Below are 12,150 nucleotides of genomic sequence, written 5' to 3'. Positions count from 1 at the left end.
TAGTTGGTTTGACCGGAACTACACTCCCCAGCGGGCCTTGCGCCCAGCGGCTGGAGCGGTGCTCCTCCCCCAGGGCCCGCGGACGCTGTCTCAGCCGCCCGCTGCCTACCGTAGGGATGATCCACGAATTGCTCTTGGCTTTGAGCGGGTACCCGGGCGCCATCTTCACCTGGAACAAGCGGAGCGGCCTCCAGGTACGTCTCATCCTAAAGCGAGCGCTAATTGGAACTCCAACGACGGAGTGAAAGCTGGGGGCGGAGTTAAAAGTGCCAGTGTTTAGGCTCGGGGCGGGACCTGGGGAAGTGAGGAGGTCACGGGGGCGGGACCCTGGGAGTGGAGGGCGTTGACGGACTACGGGGTCTGCGGGAGAGGAATAGAGGGCGGGGCATGGGGAGCCGCTAATGAGGGGGCGGGGCCTGGAAAAGGCGGGAGGGGTCGGAGGACCGGGCCCCGGGTACTGAATGGAAATGGGGCGGGGCGGGGCCATGGCTACAGAGGGGAGTGAGGAAGAGGAAGGGGTCCAGGGTAGAGGGGCTGAAGAGAATTAAAAGGGCCTGGACACTTACTGGCTGTGTCACTTGACCTTGTTTGCCTTAGTTTCCTTATCTGTAAAATGAACTGGAGAAGGAAATGGCAAAGCACTCCAGTATCTCTGCCAAGAAAACCCCAAATGGGGTCAGGAAGAGTCGAATTCGACTGAAAAACGACTAAACAACCAAGGAGGGTCAAAGATTCCGAGGGCTAGGGCGGGGGAGGAGGGGGTACTGCCCACAACTCCAGTGTCCGCAGGTGAGGGTCACGTATGCCCCACGTTTACATTTGTAGCAGTTTCAGAGCTGGCCGCATGTGGGAGGTCTCCAGGAGCTCCTTCCTGGGTTGTGGTTCCTCACACCCCTGAAGGAAAATGAAATATCAGTTGGTGATTCTTCTCCGGGGAACTTCAGCTGATCCTGATGCCATAGGAATAGCAATGGGATCATAAATGTAAAGCTGGGAAACTGAGGCCAAGTACTCAATGGTTGCCCCAGGATTTGAGCCCAGATCTGATTCCAAATCCAGTATTAGTTTTTATTATAACCAGCCTTGGAAAAAGCGTAGGCTAATAATGAAAGGCAAAAATCATATTCCCAGTTTATAAGAATTCAGAAATGAAGCAGAGGAATGGCTGTCTTCCCTGGGTGGAATGTAAAAGGCATTCATTGGACTTAGAGATGGAAAAGGACCTTAAAAAGCATCTAGTCCAACTTCTTAAAGACGGGGAAACTGAGATGCAGAAAGACATCACTGCTTCACCTCCCTCCCTTCAAAATCTTGACCCTGTAGTTAATCTGTTCAGTTTATACTTTCCTCTACTTTTGAATTTTCTGCCCCCTTGTCCCCTCACTATTCATCCTTTTCCAAACCCCAACCCAGGCAGGATTAATTCCAGTATCTTCCTTCTCAGCTCCTGTATGTCTTCTTCCCTGCTTTACACATCTGTGTTTTTCTTTCCTTAAAAATAAATCACTTGACCCAACCATACCCTCAAACTATCATCCTACTCTTTCTCCTCCCTTTCCCAAACTCCTAAAAAAAGCTGCCTGTGCTGTGCCTATATTTTTCCTCTTTTCATTCTTCACCCTTTGCAACCTATCGTCTGACCTCATCATTCAACTGAAACTACACTCTTTTAAAGTTACCAGTGATCTCTTTACTGACGAATCCAGTGGCCTTTTATCAGTTATCCTTTGAGACCTGTCTTCAGTATTTGACATTTTACCTCCCACTCCTCCACCCCCTGCTCCTGGACTCTTCATCTCTCTTTTAGTTTTTAGGATGCTGTGATTTCTGCCTACGTGTCTGACCACTCCTCAGACTCCTCACCAGTCATGTAATGATCCCTAAATGTGGGTGTGCTTGTGCCCTCTTCTCTTTCTGTATTCTTTCTCAGTGACCTCGTAGACTTCCGTGGGTTTAATTATCATCTCTGTGCTGAAGACATCATATCTATATGTCTAGCCTTTAGTCCTTCTCTTTCCCTCCATAGACACATCACACACTGACCATTAGATATTTTAAACCAGATGTTCCATAGGCGTTTCAAACTCAAAGTGTCCAAAAAAGAACTCATCTTCACATCTAAACCTGCCTTTCTTCCTGCTAACTTCCCAGTTTCTCTCAGAAGTGCTGTCATCCTTCCAGTCACCCGGGTTCACAACCCCAGATCCAGCCTTCGCTCTTCCTTCTCCCTTAACCTCTATGTCTAATCAGTTGGTTCTACCTCTACATCTCTCACATCCTTCTCTTTCTTTCTATTCACACTCAAACCAGTTTAGCTCAGGCTCTCATCGCCTTTCACTTAGGTTATTACAAAAGCTTCCTCTTTAACCCATTTTCCACAGAGTTCTCTTTCTAAAAGTACAGATCTGATCATTTCACTCCCCTGCTCGAGAAGTGTTCATAGCTCTCACTTGGCTCTAGGATGAAACTTCTCCATTTGGCATTGAACACCCTTACAATCTAACTCCAGAATGATTTTACAAGACTTCCCTGTATGTACTCTGGAGGCCTTCCCTCCTCCCTTATATCTCTTACGTGCCATCTCCTACATAAGGCCTTCTCTCTTCTATGCTCCCTGCCACCAGCTGCTAGTGCTGCCCCTGAAAAATTATATTGTATACATTTTGTATTTACTTATATGCAAATATGTTGTGTCTTTCCAGTGAAATGTTAGCTCCTTTCGGGTAAGGACTATTTTTCATTGCCTAGCACACTGCCAAGTGTAATGAGAACTTAATAAATACTTGCTGATTGATTATCTGCTCCTATTTGCATGCTAATGAATGCTGCTAGAGGAAGTCCCAACACTGATAATTAGGTCTTCCACAAATGGATGTTACCTAATCTTAGCTGGGCCTGAACTTCTGCTTCTGATTGACCTGTTATACCTCTCTACCACCCCTTCCCTGCTCCCTCTAAACAGGGGGTCTCAACTCACACTTCACTAAAAAAAATAGAGCTGTCCATCATGAGTTTCCTCTTCTCCTCCGTTATTTACTTCAAATCATATCAGGGTTATCTTCTCCTTTACAATAGTCAAGGAGGGAGAGGTGGCCCTTCTCTTCACCATTGCCAAATCATCTACTTCAAAGAGTTTTAATTTGGGGTCCGTGAACTTGTTTTTTTTAATAGTTTGGTAACTTTTTCAATGTAATTAGTTCCCTTTGCAATCCTATGCTTTTTATTTTGCATATTTATAAACTTTATTCTGAGAAGGGGTCTTTAGTTTTCACCAGACATGATCCCCCAAAGAAGTCATGATAAATCTTGTTTTTATAAATATAAATCATGTAATAATAGTAATAATCAGGTAATGATTTGCACTGTTGACTGCCTCCTCTTTCTGAATACTTTCTCTTCTCTGGGTTTGTATTTGTTGTCATGCTTCTCCTCCTCCCTACTCTACTCATCCTTCTCAGGCTCTTTGCAGGATCATCATCCATGTCCTCCCCTAAACGGTGCTTGTCACAGTTTGGACCCTCCTTTACTTCTACACTTTCACAGTGTTCACCTCTTGTTCCCATGGGCTCAATTATTATCCCTTGACAGATAATTCTCCACTCTGTGATATAGTCCTGAGCTCCAGTGCCACAATTCCAACTGTGTGTTACACTTCTGAAGCTCTGAGTCATGCTTCATTCGTCCTTCAGTCTTTCCATTCCCCAGTGTTCTGTCTGTTGCTGAGTCATACCTTTTCTGCCTCCGCGACATTCCTACCTACATCCCTTTCTCCCCATTCATGGTAGCCATCCTAGTTCAGGCCCTCATCATTTCTCACCTGGACTATTGTAGTAGCCCCTGGTTTGGACTCCCTAACTCAAGTCTCTCCCTTTTTTCAGTCCATCCTTCTTAGAGCTTCCAAAGTAATATCCTTAAAGAGTAGGTTTGACCATGCCACTCTTTAGCTCAAGAAGCATTAGTAGCTGCCTGTTGCCTCTAAAATCCAATACAAATTCACCAGTGCCTGCCTGAAATGTTGCAGTAACTTTCTAATCATTCTCCTTGCATGTGGTCTCCCCCTTCTTCAGTCCATCCTCCATAGAGCTGCCAAAGTAATGGTCTTAAAGCATATATCTGACCTCATCAATCTCTTGCTCTGTGAGTTTTTATGGTGACTTATTGGCACTAGGAAAAAAAATTCAAATTCTTTTCCTTTTTTGAGGGGGAGGACAGAGACACTTAAAGCCCTTCCCAGTTTGGCTCCAGCTTGTTTTTGACTATGCTTACACATTACTTTCCTTTAGATACTAGATGTTCCATCCATATTGGGCCATACTGGGTTCTTTTTATTCCTGGTTAGGACACCCCATGTCCTCTCTCTATGCCTTTGTCCAGGCTGTGCCCCATGCCAGAAAGGCTGTCCTTTTTCAATTTGCCTCTTGGGACCCCTGACTTTCTTCAAGCTTCAGCTCAGAAGATACCTCTTCTCATTTCCCCACTTGTTGATACCCTCCACACATTACTTTGTATATATTTTGTATTTACTTATCAATGCCCCTCAGTATGATGTAAACTCCTTAAGGGCAGAAGTGGTTGCCTTTTTGGCCTGGTGTCCACAGTGCCTGTCCCAGAGGTGCTTAGAAAATGATTGTTAAATGGAAGAGCTCAGCCAAGAGGAAGGTATTGATATTGTTCTTCCTCTTTATTCTTGAATTTTTTGTGTTTAACCTGTGATTTGGGTGGATTTTTTCCCTAAACTTTCCAAGTTTAGCAACTTAGAAAGACACATTTCATTTATAGGCTTTCTCATCTTTGGTATTTTGTGAAGTGATAGGGTTTGAGAAGAGGAGAATGCTTTTGCTTTTTTTTGCTTAATTTCTTCACATTATTGTCTTGCATTGTCTTTTAATTTGTGCTTTTTTAAAGTTTCCATTAGTGCATGTCAGTGTGCCTCTTCATATCCCCTACAGTAACTCGAGCAGTAATGTGCACACAGAAGGTGCTTAATAGGTGTTTATTCAGTGTTGGAATGTTAGAGATGGGAAGGCTGAAGGGATTTGGAAGGAAAAGAATTGGCTTGTTACTTAGCTTCCTTTCCCCCCTCCCAAATTATGTAAGTCCATTCAGGTGATGGATTCAAAATGCAGAATGAGACATTTTTTAGACCTAGATAGTACAGGAATTTGTTTGGCCTAACTATACATATTTGTTACAGGGGTTTTGTTTTTCTTTTCTTTTTTAATGAAGGGGAAGAAAAGAAAGAAAATAAATGCTTGTTAATTGGAAAATTACATTTAAAAATAAGCACATGATTTCCTTTTTAAATGATATTTACGTGGACCAAAAAAATCTATTTTTAAATTTAAAGTAATCACTTTAGAAAGACATCAGTAATATGGAAATAGTTATGTTTTACAGAACTCTTCTGACAAATACATCTCACAAAAGACGAATGAGGAGGAAAAAAATATGATCATAAAACATTTGGAGAAAAACATCCTATCATTACTGTAAAGCATTTGGAGTATCCTCAGGGAAGGTACCAAATGAATCAGAGGCATCTGTGTCCTTAATGTTGTTACTCCTTTTGTAGGTGTCACAGGACTTTCCATTTCTCCATCCCAGTGAAACCAGTGTCCTGAATCGACTTTGTCGCCTTGGCACGGACTATATTCGCTTTACAGAGTTCATTGAACAATATACAGGTCATGTGCAGCAACAGGTAGGTGTCTGCTTCTTGGGGAATATAAGCCCCTTGAGGACAGTGTTGATTTTTTTTTACACATTTTGCAGAATGCCTTTCGGGTTCAGAATAGTGCCAAGTATTAATAATAATAGTAACAATAATAGAATCACTGAATTTCAGAGTTGAACAGGACCTCAGTGGCTGGTTGGTGAAACCTAAGCTCTTACTACAAACAACCCTAACATGCCTATCCTTGAAGACCTCTAATGGGGAAGAATTCATTATTTGCTAAGGTAACCCATTCCCTGCTTGGATAGGTCACAGTATTAGGGAGTTTTTTTTTCCCTGACATCAAGCATAAATTTGCCTCTCTGTGATTTCAACTTATTGCTCCTAGTTCTGTCTCCCTGAGAACAAACAGAACCTGTGGAGGATGGAATTCACCTAAGGCTGTTTACAAATATGTCTTGTTATTTGGATTGTCTTTTCCTGTAACTTCTGGGAGTTTTTGTTCTATAACTTAAGAATTAGCTTCACATGATGGGAACGGTGCTGGATGGGGATCTGGTTCTGTCACATATTTGCTGTGTGGCCTTGGAGGAGGCGACTGAACCTCTGGTCTCAAAAAAACATCTTTGAGGGGCATATACTAGACATGAAAAAGGAAGAGAAGGGAGTTGGAGGCTGGTTTTAAACTTAGACTTCTGGCTGGGCTTTTGCTCAAGTTTGAATTAAAAATCTCAGTTCCGGAGGCAGAGCCAAGATGGCAGAGTGAAAGCAGTGACTTGCTTGAGCTATCCCCCAAACCCTACCAAATACCTATGAAAAATGACTCTAAACAAATTCTAAAGCAGCAGAAGCCACAAAAAGACAGAGTGAAACAAATTTCCAGCCCAAGACAACCTGGATGGTTGATCAGAAAAGTATATTGTGCCCAGCTAGGAGAGGAGCACAGTTCGGCGTGGGCGCACAGGCCGCAGAGACCCTGTAGCAGGCCTCAGAAGACTGAATCACAGGCAGCTGTGGCTGTTTCCAGACTTCTCAACCCAGGAACGCCAAAGGCAGCTTAGAAGGTCAGTGGGAAAAGTCTGTTTCTGTGGTGAGCTAGGTCTCAGCCCCAGTTTCCAAGTGTGGCCCTGGAATGGTAGCTACCTCCTGAGCTTCAGGCCCACAGACTGAGGGGGAATCGAGTGGCTGATCAGAGCGGGATCGCAGGGATCTCTTTGCCAGTGCGGAGGCAGGAATCTCTTGCTTTACCCATGCTTGGATCTGGGTCACAGTTCTGGGTGGTGGTCCTGGGGCAAGGAGGAGTGCTGGCGTGGTGGAGCTTGTAGTGGTGGTGGAGAAGAAATCCTCCTCACAGTTCAAAGACAGAAAAGAGTGCTTGTGATCACTCATAGACCAGAGCACAGGCCAGGAAAGGAGTAAACACCTCTCCCCTTATTATACCACCCTGGAAGAACTAAAAATTTACAGGTCCCTAGAAGTATCTCTGAAAACAGCTGCACAAAACCCCCAAAGCTTGGGACAGTACATTCTCCACATTGGAAGCAGACCGCTACCTGAATAAAGAGTTTATAACTCAAGTAATTGTTTGGGATCATGTGCAAACCTCGAAAGAAATGTCAGACCATAGAGTCTTATTTTGGTAACAAAGAAGATGAAAATATGCAACCAGAAGAAGACAACAAAGTCAAAGCTCCTACATCCAAAACTTCCAAGAAAAATATGAATCAGTCCCAGGCCTTGGAAGAGCAAAAAAAGGATTTTGAGAAGCAAGTAAGAGAAGTAGAGGAAAAACTGGGAAGAGAAATGAGGGTGAAGTAAGAAAATCATGAAAAACAAGTCAACAGCTTGCTAAAGGAGACCCAAAGAAATACTGAAGAAAATTACACCTTAAAAAATAGTCTAACCCAAATGGCAAAAGAGGTCCAAAAAGTCATTAAGGAGAAGAATGCCCTAAAAAGCAAAATTGGCCAAATGGAAAAGGAAATCCAAAAGCTTACTGAAGAAAATACTTCCTTAAAAATTAGAATAGAGCAATTGGAAGCCAGTGACTTTATGAGAAATCAAGACACTGTAAAACAAATCCAAAAGAATGAAAAATTAGAAAACAATGTGAAATATCTCATTGGAAACACAGTCCCTGGAAAATAGAACCCGGAGAGATGATTTAGAAATTATTGGACTGTCTGAAAGCCATGATCAAAAAAAGGAGCCTAGACATCATCTTTCAAGAAATTATCAAGGAAAACTGCCCTGATATTTTAGAACCAGAGGGCAAAATAGAAATTGAAAGAATCCTCCGATCTCCTCCTGAAAGAGATCCCCAAAGGAAAACTCCTAGGAATATTGTAGTCAAATTCTAGAGTTCCCAGGTCAAGGAGAAAATATTACAAGCAGCCAGAAAGAAACAATTCAAGTGTTGTAGAAACACATTCAGGATAACCCAAGATTTAGCAGCTTCTACATGAAGGGACCGCAGGGCAGGGAATATAATATTCTGGAGGGCAAAGGAGATAGGATTACAGCCAAGGATCACCTACCCAGCAAAACTGAGTATAATCCTTCAGGGGAAAAAATGGTCATTCAGTGAAATAGAGGACTTTCAACATTCTGGATGAAAAGACCAGAGCTGAATAGAAAATTTGACTTTCAAATGCAAGACTCAAGTGGAACATGAAGACGTAAATAGGAAAGAGAAATCATAAGAGACTTATTAAGGTTGAACTGTTTACATTCCTGCATGGAAAAATGATATTTATAACCCATGAGACCTTTGTCAGTATTAGGGTAGTTGGAGGGAAAAAATTATATGTATGTATATATATAGATAGATAGATAGATAGAAAGAGGGCACAGGGTGAGTTGAAGATGAAGGGATCATATCTGGAGAATAAAATTAAGGGGTGAGAGAGGATTATACTGGGAGAAGGAGAAAGGGAGAGGTAGAACGGGGTAAATTATCTCACAAAAAACAAAAGAAAAGGCTCTTACAGTGGAGGGGAAATAAGGAAAGGTGAAAGGGAGTGAGTGAATCTTATTCTCATGGGATTTGGCTTAAGAAGGGAATAACATACACACTCAATTGGGTGTGGAAATCTGCCTTATCCTACAGGAAAATAGGGGAGGAAGGGGACAGGAGAGTAGGGGAATGGTAGAGAGGAGGGCAGATTGGGAAAGGGGGTAATCAGAAGCAAACACTTCTGAGCAGGGACAGGGTCAAAAGAAAGAATAGAATAAATGAGGGGTCGGATAGGATTAAGGGAAGTAGAGTTAGTTTTTCACAGCATGTCTACTATGGAAGTGTTTTGCATAACTGCACATAGATAACCTTTATTGAGTTGCTTGCCTTTTCAGTGATGCTGGGTGGGGAGGGAGGAAGGGAGAAAATTTGGAACCCAAAGTTTTAAAAACACATGTTTAAAAAAAAATGTTGTCACATGCAACTGGGAAATAAGAAATACAGGAAATGGGGTCCAGAAATCTGTCCTGCCATACAGGAAAATTGAAGGGGAAGGGGATAAGAGAAGGGGGAGGAGAAACAGAAGGGAAGGCAGACTAGGGGAAGGGGTATTTAGAATGCATGCCATCTTGGGGTGGGGGGAGTGGTGAGATGGGGTGAAAATTTGAAACTTAGAATCTTGTGGAAGTAAATGTTGAAAACTAAAATAAATAAATTTAAAAGAAAAAAAATAAATAAATTTTTTTAAAAAGGAGGAGCAGCTAGGTGGCACAATGGATAGAGCACTGGCCCTGAAGTCAGGAGGACCTGAGTTCAAATCCAGCCTCAGACACATAACACTTACTAGCTGTGTGGCCCTGGGCAAGTCACTTAACCCCGTTGCCTAACAAAAAGAAAAACAAAACAAAAACAAAAAAATCCCAGTTCTGCAAATCTAATAGTTCTCAAAGAAGATGGATTTTTTTCATCAGAGGAGGAATTTTTTCTTTTTTCTTTTTGCATCAGAAAGCTTTTATTCTTCCTTAAGGTGAAAGGTAAAAAGATTCAGGCTTAAAATAAACATGAGATCAGTTAGGAAGGTGGGAGCAGGAATTATGACTCACAGTGATATAAACCTTTACAAAGTGCTTTCCTGACAACACCCCTTGAAGTAGGGAGCATAAATGTATTATTTCCATTTTACAGATAAGTAAACTCGAGCAGTGAGGTGACTTTGCTTCTGGTTGCTCACCTAATCAGTGTTGGAGCCAGCACAGGAGTTGTTTCTCTTCCACACTACACCAAATGCTGGGCTCAGTCCCCAGTTCTACGTGTTATGACCTCTGACCTCTGTGACCTTAGACAGTCTGCCTAACCTCTATGAACCTTTTCCTCATCTCTGAAATGAGAAAGTTGGATTGGATGAATTCCAAGGACCCTTGCCATTCTAAATTTATGGTCCAACAATGTTAGCAAGCAAACTATTTCCTGAACTATTTTGTAAATTTTTTCTTCTTATGGAAATACTAATTTGACACAGTTACTCAAGTATCAATAGTACAACTAATGATGACAATAATAACAACAAAAATAATAGCATTTACATAATACTTAAAGGTTTTGCAAATCACTTTGTAAATATTTTCTCATTTGGTCCTCACAACAACTCTGGGAGGTAAGTGCTGTTATCCCCATTTTACAAATGAGGAAACTGAGGGAGACAAAGGTGATTTTACATGAGGTTACACAGCTGGGAAGTGTATTGAGGCTGTATTGTAACTCAGGACTTTGTGACTCCATGTTCAGCACTTAATCTGTAAGTCCCAACACTGGGACTAATTTAATTTGCTTTTCTTTTAATTGCAGGATCATCATCTGTCCCAGCAAGGCCAGGGTGGATTACATGGAATTTATTTGCGGGCCTTCTGCACGGGTCTGGACTCAATCCTACAGCCATATCGTCAAGCACTGCTTGACTTGGAGCAGGAGGTGAGGTAAAGAAGAGGAGAAACAGAAGGCAGTGCCCCTGAATCCCCCAATATCCTGACTAGACCACATCCTTGGAAAGGAAATGCCCCCTGATACCTTGTCTTCCCTTAACCATGGTTTCAGAAATGGAAAATATATTTAATAGGCAGGAAACACTATAAGCTCTCTGCTATTGCTCATAAAATGATCAGAGAAGCTTTCTGTGTCTGTCAGAGGTTCTCAGGGTATTCTATGAAAGTCTTGCCTTTAGTTTTAAAGCCCTGTATCACTTTCCCTGTTCCTCTGTGGGAACCTAAAACCACTCAAATTACCACAAGGTCCATTCTTTCCCTCTCCCTATCTAGTGTTCTTAGACCACACGTTAGAACTTTCTGAGATGGTGTTTTTCTTTCTTTTTTTTTTATTAATTTATTTTAGTTTTCAACATTCACTTCCATACAACTTTGATTTTAAATTTTCTCACCCTCTTTTCCCACCCCCAACCCACCAAGATGGTGTGCAGTCTGATATAGGCTCCACCTATCCATTCACATTAAGCCTATTTTCCCATTGGTCATGATGTAAAGAACAATTAAAACTAATGGGAGAAACCATGAGAATGAAGCAATAAAACCAAACAGCAAAGGAAAAGGAGAGCAAATAGCATGCTTCCATCTGCATTCAGACTCCATAGTTCTTTCTCTGGATGTGGATGGCATTTTTCATCATGAAATTTCAGTTTCCATTTTTTTGGAATTGTCTTAGATCTTTGCATTGCTAAGAAGAGCCAGGTCTATCAAAGTCAGTCATCGAACAGTGTGGCTGGTTCTTCTCATTTCACTCAGCATCAGTCCACACAAGTCTTTCCAGGTTTTTCTGAAGTCTGCCTGCTCATCATTGCTTATAGCACAATAGTATTCCCTCACATTCATATACCACAACTTATTCAGCCATTCCCAGTCCCTCAGTTTCCAATTCTTTTTTCTTTTTTGCTTTTTGGTGAGGCAATCAGGGTTAAGTGACTTGCCCAGGGTCACATAGCCAGTAAGTATCAAGTGTCTGAGGCCAGATTTGAACTCATGTCCTTCTGACTCCAAGGCCAGAGCTCTAGCCACTGCTACACCTAGCTGCCCCATAATTTCAAATTCTTTGCCACCACATATAGAGCTACTATAAATATTTTTGTACATGTGGTTCCTTTTCCTGTTTTTATGATTTCTTTGGGATACAGACCTAGAAGCAGTATTGCTGGGTCAAAGGGTATATACAATTTTATAGCCCTTTGTGCATAGTTCCACATTGCTTTCCAGAATGGTTGGATCAGTTCACAGCTCCACCAGCAATGCATTAGTGTTTCAGTTTTCCTACATCTTTTTTTTTTTTCCCTCCAGCTTGTTTTACATATGTGGAAACTGAGGCAAACAGGGTTAAATGATTTGTCCAGGGTCACATAACTAGTAATTGATTAGCAAATGCATCTCCTGTTGGTCAGCTTTCTGATTATGAGATTCTTTGAATTTAGCTAGCTATTTGGCTGACAGATACACTATCCATTGTCAGGCCTGTATAGTAC

At 41.9% G+C, this 12,150-nt stretch overlaps 1 protein-coding gene across 3 annotated transcripts in view; it reads left to right on the top strand.

The window, feature by feature from the left end:
• The first annotated feature begins 26 nt into the window (after positions 1-26).
• Positions 27-12,150, top strand: part of TUBGCP4 (tubulin gamma complex associated protein 4) — a 33,848-nt gene continuing 21,724 nt past the window's right edge. For all 3 annotated transcript variants that reach the window (XM_027869873.1, XM_027869872.1, XM_027869871.1), the window contains exons 1-3: positions 27-194; positions 5,573-5,701; positions 10,476-10,598. In XM_027869873.1, coding sequence (XP_027725674.1) covers positions 117-194; positions 5,573-5,701; positions 10,476-10,598 — 330 coding nt within the window. In that variant the 5' untranslated portion in view covers positions 27-116. The remainder of the gene's footprint in view (positions 195-5,572; positions 5,702-10,475; positions 10,599-12,150) is intronic.

Source organism: Vombatus ursinus, unplaced genomic scaffold, assembly GCF_900497805.2.
Source record: "Vombatus ursinus unplaced genomic scaffold, bare-nosed wombat genome assembly UNPS02014794.1, whole genome shotgun sequence".
Taxonomy (NCBI): Eukaryota; Metazoa; Chordata; class Mammalia; order Diprotodontia; family Vombatidae; genus Vombatus; species Vombatus ursinus.
This window is presented reverse-complemented; position numbering and strand designations above follow the sequence as displayed.